General features: G+C 40.9%; 4 protein-coding genes across 8 annotated transcripts in view; 2 read left to right on the top strand and 2 right to left on the bottom strand.

The window, feature by feature from the left end:
- The first annotated feature begins 81 nt into the window (after positions 1-81).
- LOC144523897 (homocysteine S-methyltransferase) lies at positions 82-4,288 on the top strand. Its single transcript, XM_078259851.1, has 8 exons — positions 82-338; positions 1,105-1,172; positions 1,507-1,679; positions 1,781-1,884; positions 2,490-2,651; positions 2,750-2,955; positions 3,819-3,898; positions 3,985-4,288. Exons 1-8 carry the CDS (start codon positions 234-236, stop codon positions 4,071-4,073), a joined length of 987 nt encoding a protein of 328 aa, XP_078115977.1. The 5' UTR covers positions 82-233; the 3' UTR covers positions 4,074-4,288.
- LOC144523894 (basic immunoglobulin-like variable motif-containing protein) lies at positions 4,119-12,135 on the bottom strand. Of its 5 annotated transcripts, none has more exons than XM_078259844.1 (10): positions 12,096-12,135; positions 10,764-11,324; positions 10,099-10,228; positions 8,305-8,400; positions 8,108-8,212; positions 7,922-8,016; positions 7,708-7,840; positions 7,269-7,352; positions 7,080-7,176; positions 4,119-6,606 (listed from the first exon to the last, which is right to left on the bottom strand). In XM_078259844.1, exons 1-10 carry the CDS (start codon positions 12,133-12,135, stop codon positions 6,304-6,306), a joined length of 1,644 nt encoding a protein of 547 aa, XP_078115970.1. In that variant the 3' UTR covers positions 4,119-6,303. The 5 variants fall into 5 exon arrangements, with proteins under 5 accessions (XP_078115970.1, XP_078115971.1, XP_078115972.1 ...); XM_078259845.1 differs by lacking the exon at positions 12,096-12,135 and adding an exon at positions 11,634-12,047; XM_078259846.1 differs by lacking the exon at positions 12,096-12,135 and adding an exon at positions 11,927-12,047.
- Positions 12,085-17,227, top strand: LOC144523898 (inosine-uridine preferring nucleoside hydrolase). Its single transcript, XM_078259852.1, has 6 exons — positions 12,085-12,388; positions 14,789-14,977; positions 15,842-16,024; positions 16,368-16,479; positions 16,555-16,691; positions 16,768-17,227. The coding sequence occupies exons 2-6, from the start codon at positions 14,795-14,797 to the stop codon at positions 17,128-17,130; spliced, it is 978 nt and encodes a 325-aa protein (XP_078115978.1). The 5' UTR covers positions 12,085-12,388; positions 14,789-14,794; the 3' UTR covers positions 17,131-17,227.
- A 1,341-nt stretch (positions 17,228-18,568) lies between these two features.
- The window catches only part of tmem131 (transmembrane protein 131), a 34,309-nt gene continuing 31,101 nt past the window's right edge, over positions 18,569-21,776 (bottom strand). Inside the window, 5 exon segments of the mRNA XM_078259843.1 lie at positions 18,569-19,385; positions 20,190-20,338; positions 20,526-20,629; positions 20,724-20,805; positions 20,889-21,004. Of these exon segments, the coding sequence (XP_078115969.1) occupies positions 19,113-19,385; positions 20,190-20,338; positions 20,526-20,629; positions 20,724-20,805; positions 20,889-21,004 (724 nt within the window). The 3' untranslated portion in view covers positions 18,569-19,112.

Here is a 21,776-nt window from a genome sequence, read left to right as displayed (position 1 = left end):
CAATATCTTCCTGCTCTACCTAATTGCACTGTGATGCTTTCATGCGCCATCTTGTGATGGTCTGGTGGTATGATGGAGGTTGGAATCACCTCAATTATTTAAATTTCGAGCGGAACGCAACCTTTTTACCCGGAACAACAACAGTCTGTAAAGTAGTTTTCTCCGAATATTTTACGCATATGCATGTAGACGTTTGATTTTTAAAAGCAAATACTTAATTAAAGTGTTTCTTCATGGGTTCGTCTGCTCGTCTGAGACTTTACATGAATGATAATGGACCATTAATACTGGATGGCGGACTAGCGACTGAACTAGAAGCTCAAGGAGCCAATTTACAGGTAAAACGTCACAGATAAATCAAAAATACAGTTAGCTGCTTCACTGCATTATTATTAGGTCTCTACTCTATCAGTCAGCATTATACTATACTATTGCATTGTCTTATCTTGTATAATAAGCGACTGTATAAATAGGTAAATAATAAGTAAGACATTGGAAGTTAGACAGGTGCACAAAATTAAAACGGAGTCATTTTGACCTTGTAGAGTTAGCCAGCCTACAGGTCCAAGAGCTGTGTTTCCAGTAACAACCAGTGACAGTGGTTGGCACACAGATGGAACTGATGAAAACTTATCAATTATTAAAAAGTATCAACTAAAATGTTAGAGTATATAGTAGTAGTAGTAATAATATAAAAGTAAAGTACTTACCATGCAGCCAAAATGGGCTCTGCCACTGTTACATTATTATATATTACACTTTTGGATTATTTTGTGAATGCTGATTCAGCAGAATTCACAGTATTGTTATCCAATTAACTAGTAACTACAGCTGCCAAATAAAGGCACTGGAGTAAAAGTATTAAGAGGCATACATTGAAAACCTCAGACAGCAGTAAAGTAAATAATAAATGCACAAGGTGGTGCCATTGGCCCTGTGTGAATTGCCTCTGTCTGAGGGGTGTTGACGCCTTATTCAACACTCTTAGCTTCTGCTATATGATCTGTAGCAAGTTTGCTTTTATGTCGATCAATTTATAAATAAATAGGAAATATAATATTAATACACCATTCATATTTCATGTGTATATTTTGGAACACCTAGGGAGATCCTTTGTGGAGCGCCAGGCTTCTCCATACTAATCCCCAAGCCATAAGAGATGCTCATTACAGGTAGGTCCATGCTAAATCACAGCTGCAACCAAAACAGTCTCTTGTTTGCTGCTTACATTATAATAAATGGAATATCTGGGGGAGAAAACAAGACATTTAATAATGATATCACGTTGTGCTCTATGATATAGTGTATATGGGTATTTTTCACTGATTGTCTATAGACCAAACCATTAATCGAGAAAATAATCAGCATATTAATCAAAAATGATAATAATCATTAGTTTCAGCAGCCCTACAAAATATTGAGCCTTGATGCAAAGAAATGATAAACAATTGTAGAAAGGAGTTGTTAAACTGTGACAATAGTTGATGGCGTAATAAATATCAACAGGTTTCTCATCAGTGGAGCAGATGTTATCACATCAGCGACATACCAGGCAAGTATTCCAGGATTCACCAGTCACCTGGACGTGAGCCCTGAACGCGCCAGAGAGCTGCTGATGTCTGGAGTTCATCTGGCCAAAGAGACTGTCGAGAGATTTGTCTCTGACACTCGTCCAACAGGTATTAAACTGTTCGTCTTTGATATATTTTAAGATGGGAAACACTGCGTCTCTGTGAGCTGTTATGCTATGCCATTGTGTTTTATTTTTGGATCTCATAAGGGCAGAGATGTCCCCTGGTGGCAGGCTCTGTTGGACCGTACGGGGCCTTTCTGCTCAACGGCGCCGAGTACACCGGGGCTTATGCAGAGGAGATGAGTATTGAAGTGAGTGGCTCTCAGCTGCTTATACAAGTTACATAAGAACCAAATATCCATGCTGTGTGAAAGTGACACATAGAAATTAAAAACTGGAATGTTGACTTACATTTTGACTTACTTATTACTGAATAATTTGTTAACTTGTTCAGAGTTGGTTATGGTGTATCTGTATAAATGACCCTTTTATAGAACAATTTCTTATTAATTCTGTGATAAATCATGCACAAATTGAAGGAGCTGATGGAATTACACTTCACTGGAATTGTACCTCGTACCATTTTATGTGACAAATAAAAAAAATTGTGAAGAAATCAACGCTTACACGTTTCGGCACAAAGCTTTCTTCAGAGCGTTTGGCTTTGTGCCGAAACGCGTCAGCGTTGATCTATTGTGACGTGATTCTAATTAAACAAGTCAAATGACAATATTTTGCCTTCCTCAACTTGGGAACTTTAGATGTGCTACCTTTTCTTCACTTTTAGGAACATTCCTATTGGATTTTGGGTTTAGCACTCCACCAAGAATTAAAACTAACTAAATGAAAATGGATTGATTGATTTAGAATTAAATCATAATCAATGGTCTCAGGTGTCTTTTTTTTCTCTTCCAAGGAGCTTAAAATGTGGCATCGGCCGCAGGTCGACTGTGTAACAGCAGCGGGAGCGGACCTCATTGCTTTTGAGACAATCCCAAGTATCAAAGAGGCGGAGGCTCTGGTTGAGCTGCTCAAGGAGTTCCCAAACTCTAAAGCCTGGCTCTCCTTCTCTTGTAAGGTAATCATTGCTGATAAACAGTATAACCAATGTCCATTCATTGTTAACTGTTGTGCAGTGTGTCAAAACAACTTACGTTTGTCCACAAACGCTGTCAGGATGGGAAGTGTATATCGGATGGCAGCCCGTTCACAGATGCTGTGCAGATGGCTAACAGATCCACGCAGCTGGTTGCTGTAGGAGTCAACTGCTGCTCAGCAGCGCTGGTGGAGCCACTGCTGGACTCTGCCAGATCCCTGCTGGGCCCAGACATGAGCTGGGTGGTGTACCCCAACAGTGGAGAGGACTGGGACACTAAGCATGGGTGAGTCTGTAGTCAAGGAGTTGTAATAGTTAGGTCACAGCACAACAGATGTGACATGTCAAAGTCTCCTTCAACAGAATACCAAACATCCTTTGATCACTTATTTTAAGTCACCATGAAAAGGATGGCCAAAAATCTGATTCTTCTTACTCCACCACAATTATCTAACAGCTATAGTTACTTTAAAGTCACTTTGTAGATTTAGAGCATAACATACGATCAGATTATATGATGCATTTATAGATTAAATTGCCCACAGCATATTAAGTAATACAAATCATGCATTCATAATAATAGGGATGCAACGATGCTTTGTGAATCAGTTAAAAATCGATATGAATGTGTAAAGAATATAACCGGTTGAGATAAAAAATGAATCACAGCCTAGGGTGTAGTCTAATTTTAATATCACTTCTATTTATTTAGTCATTTGGATGTGGGATTTGTTTTTTGTTTAAGATGAAATACAATTTCAGTTACACATTTAGTGAGGACACGTGTTGTTTTGCAGTTTGTATGAACAAAGGAATGTTTGTCAGTCATGTGTCTGCAGCTGTTCAGTGAGTGTTGTAAAATAAAATAAATCGTATTGTGAACTTAAATAGTATCGAATTGGGAGTTAAGTGTATCGTTACATCCCTAATAATAAAACAATATATAACACTCTGAAAAGAGGCATTTTTCATAATCAGTACTTTAACTTTTTTATATTGTAAGTACATTTTGCTGATAATACTTTTGTACTTTTACTTGTAATGGAGTATTTTCACAATGTGGTAATGCTACTTTTACTGTGGTAATGGATCGGAGTACTTTTTCCGCTACTGCTGACTGTTTGATGTTTCGTGTTTCTCCTCCCAAAGGTGGCTAACATCTGGGAACACATCAGCATCAATACCCAAACTAAGTCGCACATGGATGAAGCAAGGTGCTGCTTTGATTGGTACGGTGAACTGTTTTCTCTTCCTTTTTAAGTTTTGATCCTGTTTTTCTGTACTCTCTGACAAATGTCTGTTGTCTGTTCATTAGGGGGTTGCTGTCGTATCGGTCCCGCTCACATAGCAGAGTTACGACAAGAGTTAAAAGGAAGTTGCACGTCTGCAGCCTCTGCAGTGTGACTGGACTGAAAATGTAACGGGGATTGTTGAGAAGAAAGATGTTGGTTTGTTCCAAGAGTTTATAAAAATTTATTGGAAAATAAATAATAAATAAACCACTACATCAAATCACACAATGACATCTGTGTTGGGTCAAAGACAAATGGTACCGCACAGCTCCGACCAAACTGTGGCTGTACATGAACATAAAAATAAACCATGCAGTCTTCACTTTCTGTGGTTTCACATTTTGGATCATTTTGAGGGATTCCACTATCACTTCTGTACAGTTTTTAAAACTGGGATCATCTACGCAACAGGACTGGATGTTACTGGGTGTTTCACAAAGCACAACAACATGTCAGCTCCTTTACAACACTTGAACTGGACAGCGTTTCCACTGAAATATCCACAGCCACAAGCCCCCTTACCTGTACAATGAATTATGGAAGTGTGTCATCTTTGAACAGAATTTACAGCAGTTTCCCAGACAGCACTAATTACATATATTGTGCACTCTTACAGTATCACTGCAGTGAGTTAACATGATATAATAAAAACATACAATCTGAGAAATCTGCATGTGATTACTAGTAGAATCCCGTTATGTGAACACCTAATCTCCCTCTTCTAGTATAACACAGGGTTAGACAAAATAACTAACGCCTAACAATGCAGTGGCCATGAAGTTCATAACCCTCAATAAAACTTATGTTGCAAATCAAGTTCAATTCTGAGGCAGTAGCTTGATGTTCTGTTAAGAACTGTGTATATTTTTGTGTGTAGCCATATGTCATCATGATTTTTCAGACTTTTTCCCTTTCTTTCACATAACATATTTTAACCTTGTTTGCAACGGGATGCATTAGCAGCTCAGACAGCGACAATCTGTGTCGTAGTTTTCTGCCTTAATATGCTGTATAGGTTCAATTAAAAACTGCCAATGAAAGGAGGAGTTAATGTGCTTACTATATAGGTACCTGTCTAATGTATATGAGAGCATGTTTTGTGTTGCATGAGAGTATGTGTTGAGAGATGCTTGTTTTCTGTATTTTGTGTTGTCTTTGTAAAGCTGCGGAACGGACAGAGTCCAAAACAACAAAGTATATCTTATCTGTATGGAAACATAGACAGTAAAACAGTAATATCCAGGCCTCTATTGTCTGACACACACTGCTCAATGGTCATTTAATGGGGTTCACGTGTGTAGCTGCCATTGTTTTTGATTTAAAGAAGTTGTTGTATGATTCGCAGTCACTGGTAAAGACAGAAAAGTGAGAAAAGAAAATGTGTCAAAAATCATGAAGACAAAGACGTACAGTAGTCCGACCCTCACCAAAGACTTGTTTGTTTAAAAGCACTAAAAAACAACAAAAAATAACAGTTGAGTTGAATCCACATCTGATTGTCTTAAAAAACATGAATTAAGTACAAGTCCGGTGATATTTTTTTTCTTCTTTCAAATTTCAACAAATCCCACAAAAAGACCAAAGCCAACAATGAATTGATCCTATTAACAATTGTGTGTGTATTCAGAGCCTGATATATCTTACTCCTCTGTGCCGTAGAGCTCCATTGTTCCAAAAACTATCAAAACACATCAATGAGCCACACTGGCACTGGGTTCCTTCATTACAATCAACATGGGCACTGTAGTTTAGAAAATAGTCCCCAACAAATGCACCATTTACTCCGATAAGCGATATGTTTTATAATCACACTGTATTAAATGACAATGTGAAAGGGGTTTGCTCCTAGTGATGAACGTGAACGTTGAGCATTTAGCACCTGAAGAGACAGGTATTTGCCTATTGAATATTGGACTTACTGTACATTCATCAAATGAACAAGCTCTAATGCTAATGTTGCTCCGTATCTGCTGGATATGTAAATAACCGTTTGCCAAAAACTCAAAAGGTGATATGGTCAATGTTGTGTTCACGTGTGTTTCCGCGGCCCCCTGCTGGCAAAAAAACCCATCAACAATTATTGCAGGTTTAACAATGAAACTATACATTTAAAGGATTTACAATTTACGTCTTCAGTAGTACTAAATGGGCTCTGGGCTGAGTGCCAGAGACAGGGTACAGAAGTCAGGGAGTATTAAGTATTAAGAGAGACTAACACATTGTTGGTTTTAGTCTTTGCATGGGAAATATAGAGTAACACCAGAACTATCTTTTTAAAGGGGAACTTCTGTACTTGTATTGTCTGTTATTTAACCCCCCCCCGTGTGTCCCAATAAACCTTTTCAGTCTGTGATGTCTTCTTCGAGGTCGCTGTCAGGGGAGCTCCTCTGTCTGTACTCTGTAGTGTTGGACAGGCGTTTCCAGCTGCTGTCTTTCTGACTGCCCATACTGTGCGAGCGTCCCAGGAAGGCCAGCCGCTTGGATGCCGCTCTCTCCTCGGCTTCCTCAGCGACACTTCCGTGCGCCCGCTCCGTGCCGTGGTGGTGGAAGTCGTGGCGTAGGTTCTCCAGGTTCAGAGCCCAGGGGCCGAGCTTCTGCCAGTTCACCCTCTGGAAGGCCATGATGCAGTGCAGGTTGCCGCCCACCTGTGAGCCACCCAACATTCTCTCAGTTAGGCTCTGACCCAGACATGTTAAAGGGTAACTACCGTTTTTTTCAACCTGGACCCTATTTTCCTATGTCTTTGTGTCTAAGTGACTGATGGAAACAACAGTCTTTGACATTGATCCAGTATTAAGAGAGATTGCTGCAGTCGGCAGCAGAGAAACAAGCTACAATGTAAGTTAATAGGACAACAGCTTGTATTTACCTTCACAAAAGGGCTCGTTTTGACAGGCTCAGATTAATATTCTAAGTGTCTGACAACATTAATGCTTGTTTCTCCGCTGCCAACTGCAGCCATCTCTCTTAATACTGGACCAATGTCAAAGATTGTTGTTCCCATCAGTCACTTAGACACAAACACATAGGAATAAAAGGGTCCAGGTTGAAAAAAACAGTAGTTACTCTTTAACATAATCAGAAACATTTTAAATAACAGGTGTGAGAAGGGGGGAACCTTTTTGGTTTTGCGGCGCTGGATCCCCCTCTCTGTGTGACGAATGTCCAGGTATTCTGGATTCTGTGTGTTGAGGTCCGTCACAATGTCCTGCCATCTGAAAAGAGGCTTCATGTTGAACAGCTGAAACATACATAATAATACAGTACAGGATCAAATAAGGAGACCGAAGAGAGACAGAGAGCTTACTTTTTACAGTGAATAGCTGGGTGTTTCCTGCTGGGCTCGCCAATAAGGATCCAGTGCTCCATTTCGTTTGCGGGGAGAGGGCCCCTTTGCACAAAAAAACAACACCACTCATCAGTTTCAACAGAAAAATCAGCAACTGATCAATCGTTTTAGCCATTTTTTAAGCAACAAATTGTGAAAAAATGGTTAACGTTCTCTCGTTTCAGCTTCTCTTATATTCTTCTATCATGTGATGATTTTCTACTTCTCTCTGTTTTATATCATTGCAAACTGAATATCTTTAGATTTTAAACTTTAGATTGATTATTTTCATTTATGAGTCATCTGCTGATTTTTTTAAATTATTACTTAGTCTATGATATGTCAGAAGTCAGTCCAAGGTGACGTTTGCAAAAGTTGTCTTGTTTTGTCCAACTAAAACTGCAGCGATGTGACCTACCTGTAAGCCTTTGCTGCTTTGAGTGGCGTAGCTTCAAAGCCCACCGGGCAGAAGTAGTGGTTCTGGCAGTGGTAGATGTAGGCCATAGACTCGTCATTCAGCCCTTGCGTCAGTTTCATCAACGCTCCTTCAGCTAAAAAAAAAAAAGAAGGTATTGAGTGGTTATCCCTTTATGAGTAGACATGGCGCTGAGTTGGACGGCTGCAGGACTCACCCGTCTCTCCTGCTGTCTTGTTTTTTCCATGTGGTTTGTACAGAATGTAGGAGCAACCTCGCACCCGGAAATTGTCATTGATTTGTCTGAACCACCTGAAAAGAAAAATGCATTGATTATCGTGCTACATAAATTTCCTAAAATGTAGTAGTTGTTTAAAAAGACTTTATAAGCAGCTTTGTGTACCGCATGAGTGTAGCATTGCCAGTGAAAGGGCCAAACTTGATTTCTTCAAAAGGCGGCTGAAAACCCAGAATATGCAGAGCCTCCTCCTGAGAGATGGGTGGTAGACTAGCAATGCAAATACATATACGCTTAGCTTGCGAGGAGCTGTATTTTTTTTTTTAAAAGAAGTCTGATGGACGTCGTTACGTGCTGCTCACCTCCCTGCACCCAGAGTGCTGTACAAGAAGTTCCAGCAGGAAACCAGGGAAGAGATTCCACATGAAGTCTTGTACTGTGGCCGACTGATGCAGTACCTGAAGCAAACAAAATAATAATAAATAAAAAATAATAATAAAAAACTCTCGATAGAGTCAATACTAAGCTCACTTCTTCAAAACTCTTCACACAGTCAGCACAACAGAGGTCATTTGGGATTAAACTGGATCATTTTCCATCAGGATCAGGTCCAGGGCCTTGGTAATGAGGCTGACTGCAGAGGCGTGAGGTTTTGGTCCTGATGGACCGCAACCTTCTATCAGAGGGGAGGGGTTCCAACAGTTTGTGTCCGGGGTGAGAAGGATCGGCCACAATCTTTCCCACCTGCATTGCTTTGACACTGGGCCTGCACAATATTTTTTTTAACTTTTTTATCAACTGGCTGCGACATATCGCGAAACGTTTTTTAGTGCTGCCTTTTATATTCAATTTGTTCCATAAAAGAATGTTGGAAATTATTTCCTCTCATTAGTTTTAAATTCAACAAGAAATTTTTTGTATTTTAGCAGAATACTGAACGCAGCAGAAATGAGTACACTTTAACATCTGCGATATTAACAATGTTATCACATATTTGCCTCATATCGTGCAGCCCTATTTGACCCAAAATGCATTCAATGACCACATCTTTTTAAAACTCATGAACGGTTTTCTCCCTCCCACCACCACCAAATCTCTGTGGATTCACACTATATTTTGCAAATGTTTACATGCTATTGTAAAAACAGTTCAATTTATGTTCAAAACACAACACAAAACAACTGAAAATTAGACTACAACTTGTTACATTCTGTTACATCTACATCTATAGAGTAATAATGTAATAATTGTAAGGGGATGATGTGTTGTTTCAAGACTTTCTTCTAGGCACCTGGATCCATCTTTTCCTTCCACCTTACTTTCCATTCCTCAACTTCACAGAGGAATTCTTTTCCTCACGGGAGGGGGGAAGGTTATGATCAGCAGCCACATGATCAGATGTCCATCTTGGACACAGCGAATGCTGGCTGTCTGGACAAAAGATCCTTTTCCTGGGTGTGTTGCAAGAGAGGATACATAAGGTGTGATGCAGAAGACAGGGTTGACTACCTCTGCAGGTATCTCTACGTCTGTAACTATCCTAAACATGTGTGTACAGTGGATATGTACAGGTTTGTATTGCATTACTGGAATTACTTTATTTGATTTTGTGCACTTGGAGTTACTCCTAAAAATACACTGAATTGCCCTTCTTTTTACTGTAGTGGACTCTTGGTTTATGCAAAATAAATAAAAAACAATAGTGATACATAATGTAGTGCTACCTGTTGTTGGTGTTTTTCTAGATCATTCTGTAATGAGTGATAAAGTGTTCCGGTTAGAGCATAAATGTCAGTATTCTGGTAGTCTCGCATTGCCAGACCTATCTCCACAGTGGAGATATTCTGGCTACACCACACATACATCCCAGGATAGGGGAAGTAGTTCTAACCTAACCCTAAAAAACCAATCACAATCGTCTTGGGCGGTGCTAAGCTCCGGACGCAGCGACGCTGGCTCTGCTGGATGGTCTCAGGAAGGAAGCTGCATGTCGGTTAGAATAACTTCCTAAACAGTTTTTAGAAAGTGAACTCAGTTTAGAGAAATGTGTGTAATAAACTATAAATGTAAACGTTTTGGAACTAAGAGCACTCTTACAGCCTGATGTATGGGTTTCTCTGGTTTAAAAACAGTTGGGGCACTAAATAGAACTTTACCATCTTCTGAGGTCGAGCACTTTTCTGTCTTTGATCTCGTCCAGCGAGGCGTGAGGAGGGACGTCCTGCAGATTCCGGCTGGGTCGGTCTGATGATTTCATCTTCTTGGTGCTGCATTTCTTCACATTGCCTGAAACACAGCATCAGTCAACGGAGACTAAACCATGGTTTAAATGTAGGGCTGGGCAATATATCCATAATATATCGACATCAATATTTGAGGCTAGATATCGTCATAAATTCTGGATATCATCATATCGTGATGTGACACAAGCGTTGTCTTTTCCTGGTTTTATAGGCTGCATTACAGTAAAGTGATGTCATTTTCTGAACTTACCAGACTGTTCTAGCTGTTTTATTATTTGCCTTTACCACCTTAGTCATTATATCTACATTACAGATGATTATTTATCATTTATCATTGTGTTAATATTTTATGAAAGCACCAATAATCAACCCAACAATATCGCCGCAATATCGACTTCAAAGTATTTGGTCAAAAATACTGCGATATTTGATTTTCTACATATCGCCCAGCCCTATTTAATTGTTCAACAAAATGTTTCATGGTATTTAAAACAGGAGAGGCAGCTTTGGGTGATGGCAACCCAGACCAATTGTGTACATCATTTTTACAACAGGCTTCTATCTAATATGTTTCTTACTTGTTCTTATTTTTCTAGTGAGCACAGCGTTGAAGTCTGTGGTATCAATCTCCCAGGCCAAGATAGGTTTAGTGTGGCCAGAGGACCCTTCCACCATGTCACAGTCCCCATCTGATCCCACATGGGGCCCTCCAGACTGGCCAGCACAGAAGTCAGCGGTGTGTTTGGGCTTCACAGGTGATAGCCCCTCATCCTGCTTGTTTGGGACAACGTCCCTGGCTGCATTTGGGGGACAGTACACTGAGGCAGCCTGGTTGAGAAGAGCATAATCTGAGCAGACGGTGTAGAACTTCTCACGGGAGTGTGTGACCGGGCAGGTCCACGGCAGGTGGAGTTCTGCACTCGAAGCCCTCCTGACTCTCGCAGCGTCCCGGGCAAGGGAGCTGATCAGACCGCGTTCCTCCTCCCCATCAGTGGGCCTTTGCATCCCCGACGGTTCCGCTGGCCCAGATAGGTTTGCTCCTTGACCTTCTGACGTATTAGGCATCGGACAGCCACTTCTATGACCGATGGCAGAATTAGCTGAGGCTGACTGGGATGTTGAAGTGATGGCTGTCTTTTCTGATGATGACAGGACAATCATTTTTAGAAACACTATAGAGATACAAAAGGAAGATGGAGCTAATGCAATAGAGACCCAACACTGTGCACTCAGGGAACATCTGATCCTTTTTTCTTTTCTTTTTTTTTTTTATTATTGAAGAACTTAGAAACATAACCTTACAATGTCTCGTAGAGGATGTATTCAATCAAATACACACAAGAGAATATAATATTCAATCTTGAGAAGACAGTAAAATATAGATAAATAAATTTAAAAAAAACTGAATGAAATATCAGAAAAAATAAACTCATAAATAAGACACTTACACAATTTCAAAGAGGAAGCAAAGGCATTATAATCCAAACCTAAGGACCAAATTCAAACCAGCAATAACCCTGAATGTCATTGCTGAACTCACAGCCACTTTAGACAGCATCGTGCATTATATTACCATTAACCTATAATAAGTCACCTATTATTAAAACAGCCTGCAGTGTCTCTTATCACCCGTATGTAGCTAGCTGCGGGGTTATTGGACATGAACTAACATTGAACATGTGACGCCGCTGTAGTCTAGCAGCTAGCAGTGCTGTCTAGTAGTTAGCAGATGTAAACACACCCAGTTGTTACGTTATTTCTTCCACCATACTACGTGCAACGGCTTAGTACCGAGCGGGCCTCGGAATTAGCAAAGCGTCGAGCTAACCATATATCACTAAACGTAGGTGCACATTACATTGCTACATTTAAAAAAAATAATAATAATTACGACACATCGCCCTCCTTACCCGTATCCCCTTCCTGTGCAGGTTTAAAGGACTGTACCATTCTGAGTAGCAACCGCGGTGTCCAAAAAATAATCAAAGCTAGATTATACAATTAAAACACTCAAGTAAACGATGAGGTCAGATGCAAACGTAATTTGGCGTATTGAAGACCGTATCTTATTGTTTTATATAAAATGTACTTACAATATTATATACATATCACTGTCTTAGTGCTTACATCCCGTGTTAGTAAACCTTGGAATGATCTTACATTTTAGACCAATCACAGGAGCGACTGACTTTACTTCAAGAAGGTAAGTCTGTCTATTCATGTTCACTGGAAAGCGGGCTTAAATCGTTTAAAAGCTAAAACAATCAAAGTGGGAAAGCGAGGGAAAACTTTGTATTATCAATAGAGAAGTGGGACAACTTAAACGATCAAGCAATGGCCATTGGCCAACTCCCTGTCATGGAGAGAGTTCAAGTGGAACGTACTGGTCAGATTCTTCCTAACAGTCCAGGGTGAGGCAGACAGGATGCTGGAGAAGAGCAAATCACTACCATGTGTTTTGGGAATGCTCTGGGACTACTGCAAGACGATCAGAGATAGCATGGGAAAAGTTCAAAAAATTAAGATTGACCTAATTAGGATGCCACAACAGCTTCTTGGCTTTCCTAAAACGTAGGCTGTTTAGAATAATGCTGGTCACCAGTAAAGGTGAAATATTATGCTCATTTTTTCATACTTTTTGGGTATTTTGGGTTTCTACTGGAACATTTTAAAATATTTTTCTCATACTGTCCGTCTGAATATACATGTATTCTCTCCCTCTGTCTGAAACACTCCGTTTTAGCGCCTGTCTCTTTAAGCCCCCTTATCGAAAAAGCCCAGTCTGCTCTGATTGGTCAGTGTTTCAGGGTGTTCTGCATCTTCGCTCTCTGTGCCTCAGCACCATCATTGCAGCCGGGGAATGACTGTATCAGCACTTTAATGACACTTTCTACCTATATATAGTGTAGCTGTGACATCACAACCGTACAGAAGTCCTGACGGCTTGTTAAAAAGGCACAGTTTCTGAGTACAGGCTGTGTGTATTTCTATGTGGATTGAGTGTTTTAATACTTTCCCAGTATTTATAAAGCACCTCGACCTACTTTATAAACAAAAAAAGACATTGGAATGAAAGGACCACCCACATTAGCAGACATGCATGACATTTTTGTAATAGAACAGACAGACGATAAATGTCTGATAAATGGAAAGGATGAATTGAGTTTACCAATACTGTATCTGAAGTCTCTTTTATATAGACCTTAGTGGTCCCCTAATACTGTATCTGAAGTCTCTTTTATATAGACCTTAGTGGTCCCCTAATACTGTATCTGAAGTCTCTTTTATATAAGCCTTAGTGGTCCCCTAATACTGTATCTGAAGTCTCTTTATATAGACCTTAGTGGTCCCCCTAATACTGTATCTGAAGTCTCTTTTATGTAGACCTTAGTGGTCCCCTAATACTGTATCTGAAGTCTCTTTTATATAGACCTTAGTGGTCCCCTAATACTGTATCTGAAGTCTCTTTTATATAGACCTTAGTGGTCCCCTAATACTGTATCTGAAGTCTCTTTTATATAGACCTTAGTGGTCCCCTAATACTGTATCTGAAGTCTCTTTAATATAGACCTTAGTGGTCCCCTAATACTGTATCTGAAGTCTCTTTATATAGACCTTAGTGGTCCCCTAATACTGTATCTGAAGTCTCTTTTATATAGGCCTTAGTGGTCCCCCTAATACTGTATCTGAAGTCTCTTTTAATATAGACCTTAGTGGTCCCCCTAATACTGTATCTGAAGTCTCTTTATATAGACCTTAGTGGTCCCCTAATACTGTATCTGAAGTCTCTTTTATATAGGCCTTAGTGGTCCCCTAATACTGTATCTGAAGTCTCTTTAATATAGACCTTAGTGGTCCCCTAATACTGTATCTGAAGTCTCTTTTATATAGACCTTAGTGGTCCCCTAATACTGTATCTGAAGTCTCTTTCCCTAAATTCAGCCTTGGTGCAGAATTACAGCCACCAGAGCCAGTCCCACAATGAGCTTTCCTTAGGATGTGCCATTTCTGTGTCTGTAGCTATTGAGGAGGAGAGGGGAGGGGGGGGCAAGGTGGATGGTGGGGGTGTGGCCTTGACCAACTGCCACTTTGCTCGTTTGAAAGCCATGATGTCTCTCTCTCATGGGTGGGCCAAATTATCTGGGCGGGCAAAACAGAGAAAGGGGAGGTAACCTTTCCCCTTATGACGTCATAAAGGGAAGATTCCAGATCGGCCCATCTGAGCTTTCATTTTCTCAAAGGCAGAGCAGGATACCCAGGGCTCGGTTTACACCTATCACCATTTCTAGCCACTGGGGGACCATAGGCAGGCTGGGGGAACTCATATTAATGTTAAAAAAACCTCATAAAGTGAAATTTTCATGCCATGGGACCTGTAATGGTAACAACATGGTGTGAAACATAGAAAACATAATACTTTTTTCTTTGTTAACCGGCTGGAGCACAAGGGAGAAGTAAGCCTTTAGGGCCTAATGCCTGAAAGGGTGGATCCTGAACCCAAACCATGATATGTTCCTAAACCGAACCAGATTTATGGCAAAAAAGGCTAACTTTCTCCCATGTGCTTCTTCCCTGTAACCAAACAAAAATTGAAATGTTCTAGGTGAACATGGCCAGGAAGCAGGTGATCATCGACACAGACTGCGGCATAGATGATGCTCAGGCTATAATGATGGCCTTGGCAGCACCCAACATCCAGGTCATGGGCATCACCTGTGTGTTTGGGAACGCAGCAGTTGAGAATGTGTGTCAGAATGTTTTGAGGGTGCTCGCCGTCTGTGAGCGCGAGGGGGTAAGTTTACTGAAGCTTTCTTTAAACAACCAGAACAACAATTGTATACCTGTACATATAAACTCATCCTTGTATCACTCATTGTTTTCCCATTCAGTAGTTTTGACTTTGTACGTTCAACACGTTCTCCAAGATAAACAATTAAATAGGTTGGTTATGTCCTTCCAAAACTCTTACTGATCTCTCGCCCCAAATTTGCGTTTCCTAGTTTGGCGAAGGAATGTCCCGCCCTACTCTGCCTTATAACAGATATGTACACCTTACAACTATCAAATAAACGTAAAATTACTGACAAAATTAAATGATATATTACAGACATACTCATTTTTTTGACAAGCTTAATTTATGTTTCTAATAGAGATGTTCAGATACCGATACCAGTATCAGAAAAGCCTCCGATACGCCTAAATAACTGGTATCGATATCGGTAAGTACTCGAGTTTATGCACCGATCTGATACCACGTAATTTAGCCCAGAAGAGAATCTACTTTAAAGTACTTTATTTATGTTCTTCTTCTGTTATGACTGACTGTCAGACTGGATAGTAAAAGAAAGTTCTATGACGTTCATTGTTTGTGTTTCTTCATGTTTCACAAAGAGTTTAACAACAACGATAGCAAGCATATCACATCCATACAGGGATAGTAGTAGCAGCTGTTAAAACAATATAAAATACAGTATATGTATTTTTGAACACACTGGTATCGGATCGGAACTTGGTATTGGCCGAGATGCAAGATCAGGGAAGGAAAACAATGGTATCATAGCATCTCTAGTTTTTAATGTAACATGCAAGAGGCTTATGTTAGATCTGCATGTCTGCCAACAAATCCCACTGAAAACTGCACACTTTTTTTCTGCAGATTCCAGTGTTTCGAGGTTCTGGTGGTCCTCTAGTTGGAGCCAGTAACCCAGTCAGAAACCACTTTGGAACAGATGGACTTGGGGATGTGATTAAAGACAAAGACCCACAGTGGGAGCTGAAGATCCAGAGAGAGCATGCAGTCAATGCAATGATTAGGCTGGTGACCGAAAACCAGAAGCAGGTGAGAAACCTCTCTTTGGTCTGTCTGGAGCCCCTTTCACACAGCACTGCACAGAACTTATCTAGACATTACCCAGAGGAGCTGCATGTGAGAACGCAAATGTCCGATCAGTTGGAACGGACATTTAACGAACTTGACCCTGCCAGCTCCTGAGTACAAAGTGTGTTAAATATCCGATTGAGCTCATGTGTGAATAGAGCTGCTCATTGTCCAGAGAATTCACAGCAAGCGTGGGGGCGTTTCGATGACGTTTCTATCATGTGGCTGGAGTTCACATGAGAAAACGACTTATGTGTGTGAGGCTACTCTCTGGTGTTGTACCATTAAAATGTGCTTCCCACAGGTCTCCTTGGTGGCCCTTGGCCCGCTCACTAATCTGGCATTGGCTGTCCGACTGGATCCACGTTTTCCCCAAAAGCTCAAAGATCTGTACATTATGGGGGGCAACATGGAAGGTAATACCACCACATGACTACAGGGTTTGATTTTTGTACATGTAGGCTTGTTTAACTGGATTTTGTCTTTTGTAGGAAAAGGAAATGTGACACTATGTGCAGAGTTTAACTTTGCAATGGATCCAGAGTCTGCCTATATTGTTCTTGAAGAATTCCTCTGCCCTACATACCTGGCATCATGGGAATACTCGTGCAGAAATGCCCTGACATGGGTAAGATGTTTAATAAAGAACTACTGTACGTAACCCTGCACGGCTGTTCCACTTCAAACTGATTTCATTTGTACAGGAGTTCTTTGAAGAGTTGATCAATCAGGATGCAGCTGCTGCAGTCTTTATGAAGATGATAACATCTAAATGCTGGGCTTACTCCAAAGATGCTATGAGGAGCAAGAGAGACGTGTACTTTGGACCTGGCTTCGTCTCTTACGATGCCTATGCGATGGCCGCCTGTATTGACGGCAGTGTGGTAACAGAGAGGATGGAGTGTCCTGTCCGCGTGGAGCTGCAGGGTTCCATGTCTCGTGGCATGATGGCACTGGATCGCACAAATGACCTGAAGAAGAGCCACAGGGTATTTGTTCTGACTAAGTGTGATGTTGCCAAGCTTGGTCAGTTACTCATGGCATCTCTTAGACAACCTAAGAAGTAATCATTGATGAAATACATCAGAAGGAAAAAAAAAGAGAATGTGCCACCCTGAATGAAATTATTTTTGAGTATATTGAATAAAAAAAGCTTAAACGTGACTGACCCTTCGACATAATCAACAGCTACAGAAGCAAATGTGGGGTCCCATTTTTGTCCAGGAGGGGGCAGGAATTTCATGGGGGCTATGAGGGCCAAGGCCACTGTGCCCCCTCAGTTTGGCCTTATACCCCTTAACCCTTGTGTTGTCTTCTAGTCAACCATGAAAAAAACACTTGTTGTCCCTATCTCAATGTTTCAGTCACTTTTTCAAAGTTTAGTATTTTACATTTTAGGTTTTTTTTTCTTCATTGTTTTGCTCACTTTTTCCTGACGTTTTCTTCCGCTCCATGCCAATGTTTTTGTCACTTTTTCAATGTTTTGGGTGCTTATTTTTGACATTTATTTTTAAAAATCCTTTTGTTGTTGGTTTTTTAATGTTTTGTCGTGTTTTTTGTTTGTTTTACATTTTTGGCGCTTTATCGACGTCCCATATTTTCTGAAAACGGGTCAAATTTGACCCGAGGACAATATGGCGGTTTAAAAATGTCTATGCCCTATGGCCACAGTGGCCTTGATGCCTTGGCTGCAATGCCCCAGCTGATTTTGCCTTTTAGACACAGGTGTCTTTTGTTCAGATTCAGAATTCTTATTGGGCAACACCAAGTAAAACACTGTGCACATGGGTTTGATTTCAAGCCTGGTATGAACCCCTGAAAACCAAGCTATTTAAAAAACGATAGTTTGACACAAATCTAGTAGCACTGGCCAATCAGTAGACTTAATCTGACAGACTCATGCTGATGTACAATGCTGCAAAGCTGTGAATTTCTGAGAAAAGAAGCTTGACTGAGCTGAGGTGAGAAAGTTTGACAAATGAGTGAATCGACAAGACACGAAACTTGGTATGATAAGCATTTCTCGTTTATCGCTACAAATCGACCAATTCACCTAAGAAGTTTTATTTGCCTAACTAGTATTACAGCCAAACATGTAACATTAATGGTAACAAACCCAACGTTACCCACAAGTGAAATTCATTGTTTTATATGATGACTTTAGACTCTCAAAAAATAGACGACACCAAAGGCTAAGAGGCTTTGTGTACTCACTAGAGTAGCATTGCCAGTGAAATGTGGAGGATTTAAAATGCCTAAATGAAAACAAATCAAACTAAGAAATACAATACACATTTTTTCATAAAATATTCTATCAGACTTCATGTTAAAATACAGCTCATGAAACACAATGATCACATAAGGTGCATGCAGTGTTTACACTCCTTCCAAAAAAATATAAGGTGATATGTTAATGTTGTGTTCACGTGTTTCCAACGCCTCCATGTGGCTAAAAATAAATCAGATCTTGTAGGATTAAATTGATAAAATAACATGAAAAAGATGTTCTGCTGAAATCCTTTATTTCAGTTTGCTGACAAATAGAGGCGATGTACAATAAAAACCTCAAACTCGGTGTTCTGAAGAATCACATTTCATATAATGAAAGATCCCTGCTGCCAAATAAAAGCATAGCAAAATGATTTTAATGCAAATGTATGCAAATTTGACTTGTCAAACCAACTTTAATAAGACACCAATAAGAACACATGGCTTAAAATAAGATGTCTGTTCCAACATTAATAATGAACATCCGCTACTCTGTGCCATGTACCAAACTTTAAGAAGGAATGCAGCATTACCAGCCTTTCTATAACAGCAAACATGTCTGCACTGGCATTAGCATACCTGTTAAAACAAATCCCAAAAAAAAGTAAGCATTTCTGAATAAAAAGCTGCCAGGTTGGTAACATACAGCACTGGGCTACCAAACCCATTACACTTCAGGTAACATTGCTTTCTGTTGGGATTCACTGATTATAAAATAATTAGATTGAGTGTACAGAGTACATCAAATCCGTTGGCGTGCTTCTGTTAAGTGCCGCCATGTTCAGTTTGAATTGCCATTGTCCGATGAGCTAGGCCAGGGCTAAGAGCTGCGCCTGCTCAGGGTGAGGCGCCACATGCTCCATGGGTTGTAGGTCCGACTCATCTCGGTGGAAGCTGGCGGCGACGGGGCGGGACTGCTGACCAGATCAGTCAGCGTTGTCGAGTTGGTCGTTGGAGGAAAAGGGCGTAAGGCTGAGTCTGCGCTTGTTGACCAAATGGAGCTGCCGAAGGGCGTGGTGGCAGACCAGGGGCTGCGGGTGTTTCCCAGGAGGGACTGAAAAAAAGAAAAAGAGAAGAGAAGCTACACAATAGTATCATGAGCATCAGCAAGCTACATTAAAAACAACTAATGCCGATCTTACACCAAATGACTTTTCAAGCAATTCCACTGTCACAGACTAATATAATATATAATAATATAATATCCAACATCGCAATGAAATCCTGAGAGTCTTGCTAGAGTCGGGGGTGCTCCCGTCGTCTCCATCGTTTAGTGTAAGGTGGTCTTAAAACTCAGTCCCAGTCAGTTTTTTCCTGTCTTGACGTTCCGACTAAATCAAACAGGTTTGATATTATCCTAAGTTTTAAGTCTTGGTAGTGAAGTCAAATCACGTGACCATTGTCAACAACCAATGGGACATGAAGTCAGACTCAGTGGTGAGTGAAACTGAAGCAGAGGGACAGACACAGAGCTGTAGCAGAGCCAAAGTAGAACACTTTTTAATCCATTAACTTATCGGTTATCAGGCAAATAAAACGCAGATACAGATAATCTTCAAACTGCCAAGAAACAGCCCAATAATCGGTCTATCCCTACCTCCGGGTACCGCCGCCATTCATTTGCTTGTTCGGCAGAACAGAAAATCAGCAAACTTTCCCTTAAGTTACCAGCTACCGATTGCAATAGCTAGCTAGGTTGGTTACATTTTTCAAACCAATCTGGTTGTAGTTTTGCAATGTGTGACCCTGCAAGATCCCAAGTATTTACATTTTATGACCTATATGTCTTTAACGTTAGATGTGAGATGATTGTCTTTAGATGTGAGACGGTGTGTACGGTAGGCATAAGGGATCTTACTGCAGTTGGGGCGGTCGGGGAGCTGGAGCTGCGCGGCCAGGAGTGCAGAGAGTCACTGCTCGGGATGTCCCAGATGGACGGGGCAGGGGTGAACTCAGGCCAGCTTTGCTGAGGCTCCGATGACTTTGGGAGATTCATTCCACTGAAAACTACACACACACACACACACACACACACACACACACACACACACACACACACACACACACACACACACACACACACACACACACACACACACACACACACACACACACACACACACAAAAAACCATAAACTGTTACACCAGTTGCTCTACTTTCTTATTTGTTGGTTGACGGAGCCATACAGGTTACCTCCTGTCAGGTTGAAGGAATTGTTGGGTCCAAAAGCAGAGAATGAGTTGGCAGAATGGAAGTTGGGACTACTGACTGTGTCAATGGGGCTCCATAATCCAGAGCTATGGGAGGAAAACAAATATATGCAGAATATTAACCTGGGATTACATCTTGCCGTCATGTCTGGATGTAATTGTTGTCATTTTCTCACAGTACCTGTCAGAGCTGTCACTTTCCACTGATGTCATGTGCGGCAGAGTCTTTCCTTGGCTGTCAGTTTTACCTGGGCCAGAGCCGCCTGAAGAGAACAGGAAACATCAGTGGTCTCTCTTGTAAACCAACCATCATAGCCCAGGTGTTAGTTCATGGTTACATACGTACCTGGGCTTTTATCATAACCAGCAGCTACGGCAGCAAAGGTGGGGTTCCCATTTTTGCCCGGGAGTGGAGTGGCTGCAGACAATTTATTTCCTGGGGCCTTCTTTTGGGTTCCCTCACTGCAAAAGTCAACAATTCACCAAGAATCTAATTTATACTGTTTATTGATCCCCAGTGGGGAAAGTACAATTTACACTCTGTTAGAAATCACTACACACAGGCCTGAAATACACACACACACACACACACACACATGCTCAGGACCTATTCATGCGCAAATGGAGAGATGTCAGAGTGAGTGGGCTGCCAGTGCTGGACCAGCGCCCTGAGCGGTTGGGGGGGTACGGTGCCTTGCTCAAGAGCACCTGGCAGTGCAGTGCCCAACCCAAATCCCTACGGACTGAGCTACTGCCACCCCATCTGGATTAGATTTAGGTAAAAACTAAAAATACAGTACCAAAATAGCATGCTTTATTATGATAATAAATACATAGTTAACTCTATTTATGAAGCATTTTTTAAAAGGAGTTACACGGTGCTCTATTTATTTTCACTTAGCTGGAGACATCAGCACTTGATTTCTGATAAGACAAGACATTAGGCAGGGTAGGTTGCCTTCCTCACTGCTTTTTAACAGGACGTAGATCTAAGTATAATCCACTATAACAACTAACCCAGTATTTCTAAAATCTTTGATAAAAATGCTAATTTCATCATCAATCAAGAGGGTCAAAGCTGGGCTTCCTGGGAAGCTTGGCTGCACTACTGTATGTTTAAGGCAGGCAGCCAGTGGAAAGAGAGCTGTTCAAAGGTTAAAATAGCAGGACCGAAAACCTCCTTCGGAAATCTAACAGGCAAAAATGGTTTCCTTTTAAAGTGCAGAGTAGGGCG

The sequence above is a fragment of the Sander vitreus genome, chromosome 9 (genome assembly GCF_031162955.1).
Source record: "Sander vitreus isolate 19-12246 chromosome 9, sanVit1, whole genome shotgun sequence".
NCBI lineage: Eukaryota > Metazoa > Chordata > Actinopteri > Perciformes > Percidae > Sander > Sander vitreus.
The sequence above is the reverse complement of the archived record's forward strand: the minus strand, read 5'-3'. Positions and strand labels throughout refer to the sequence as shown.

Coding starts and splice junctions, on each gene's coding strand:
- LOC144523897 (XM_078259851.1), top strand. CDS start 234: ATGGGTTCGTCTGCTCGTCTGAGACTTTACATGAATGATAATGGACCA. Junction 1,173..1,506: donor ATAAGAGATGCTCATTACAG/GTAGGTCCATGC, acceptor AAATATCAACAG/GTTTCTCATCAGTGGAGCAG. Junction 2,956..3,818: donor GACTGGGACACTAAGCATGG/GTGAGTCTGTAG, acceptor CTCCTCCCAAAG/GTGGCTAACATCTGGGAACA.
- LOC144523894 (XM_078259844.1), bottom strand. CDS start 12,135: ATGGTACAGTCCTTTAAACCTGCACAGGAAGGGGATACGG. Junction 10,229..10,763: donor CACTAGAAAAATAAGAACAA/GTAAGAAACATA, acceptor GCTGTGTTTCAG/GCAATGTGAAGAAATGCAGC. Junction 7,353..7,707: donor AAAGCAGCAAAGGCTTACAG/GTAGGTCACATC, acceptor TTTTGTGCAAAG/GGGCCCTCTCCCCGCAAACG.
- LOC144523898 (XM_078259852.1), top strand. CDS start 14,795: ATGGCCAGGAAGCAGGTGATCATCGACACAGACTGCGGCATAGATGAT. Junction 14,978..15,841: donor CCGTCTGTGAGCGCGAGGGG/GTAAGTTTACTG, acceptor TTTTTTCTGCAG/ATTCCAGTGTTTCGAGGTTC. Junction 16,025..16,367: donor TGACCGAAAACCAGAAGCAG/GTGAGAAACCTC, acceptor TGCTTCCCACAG/GTCTCCTTGGTGGCCCTTGG.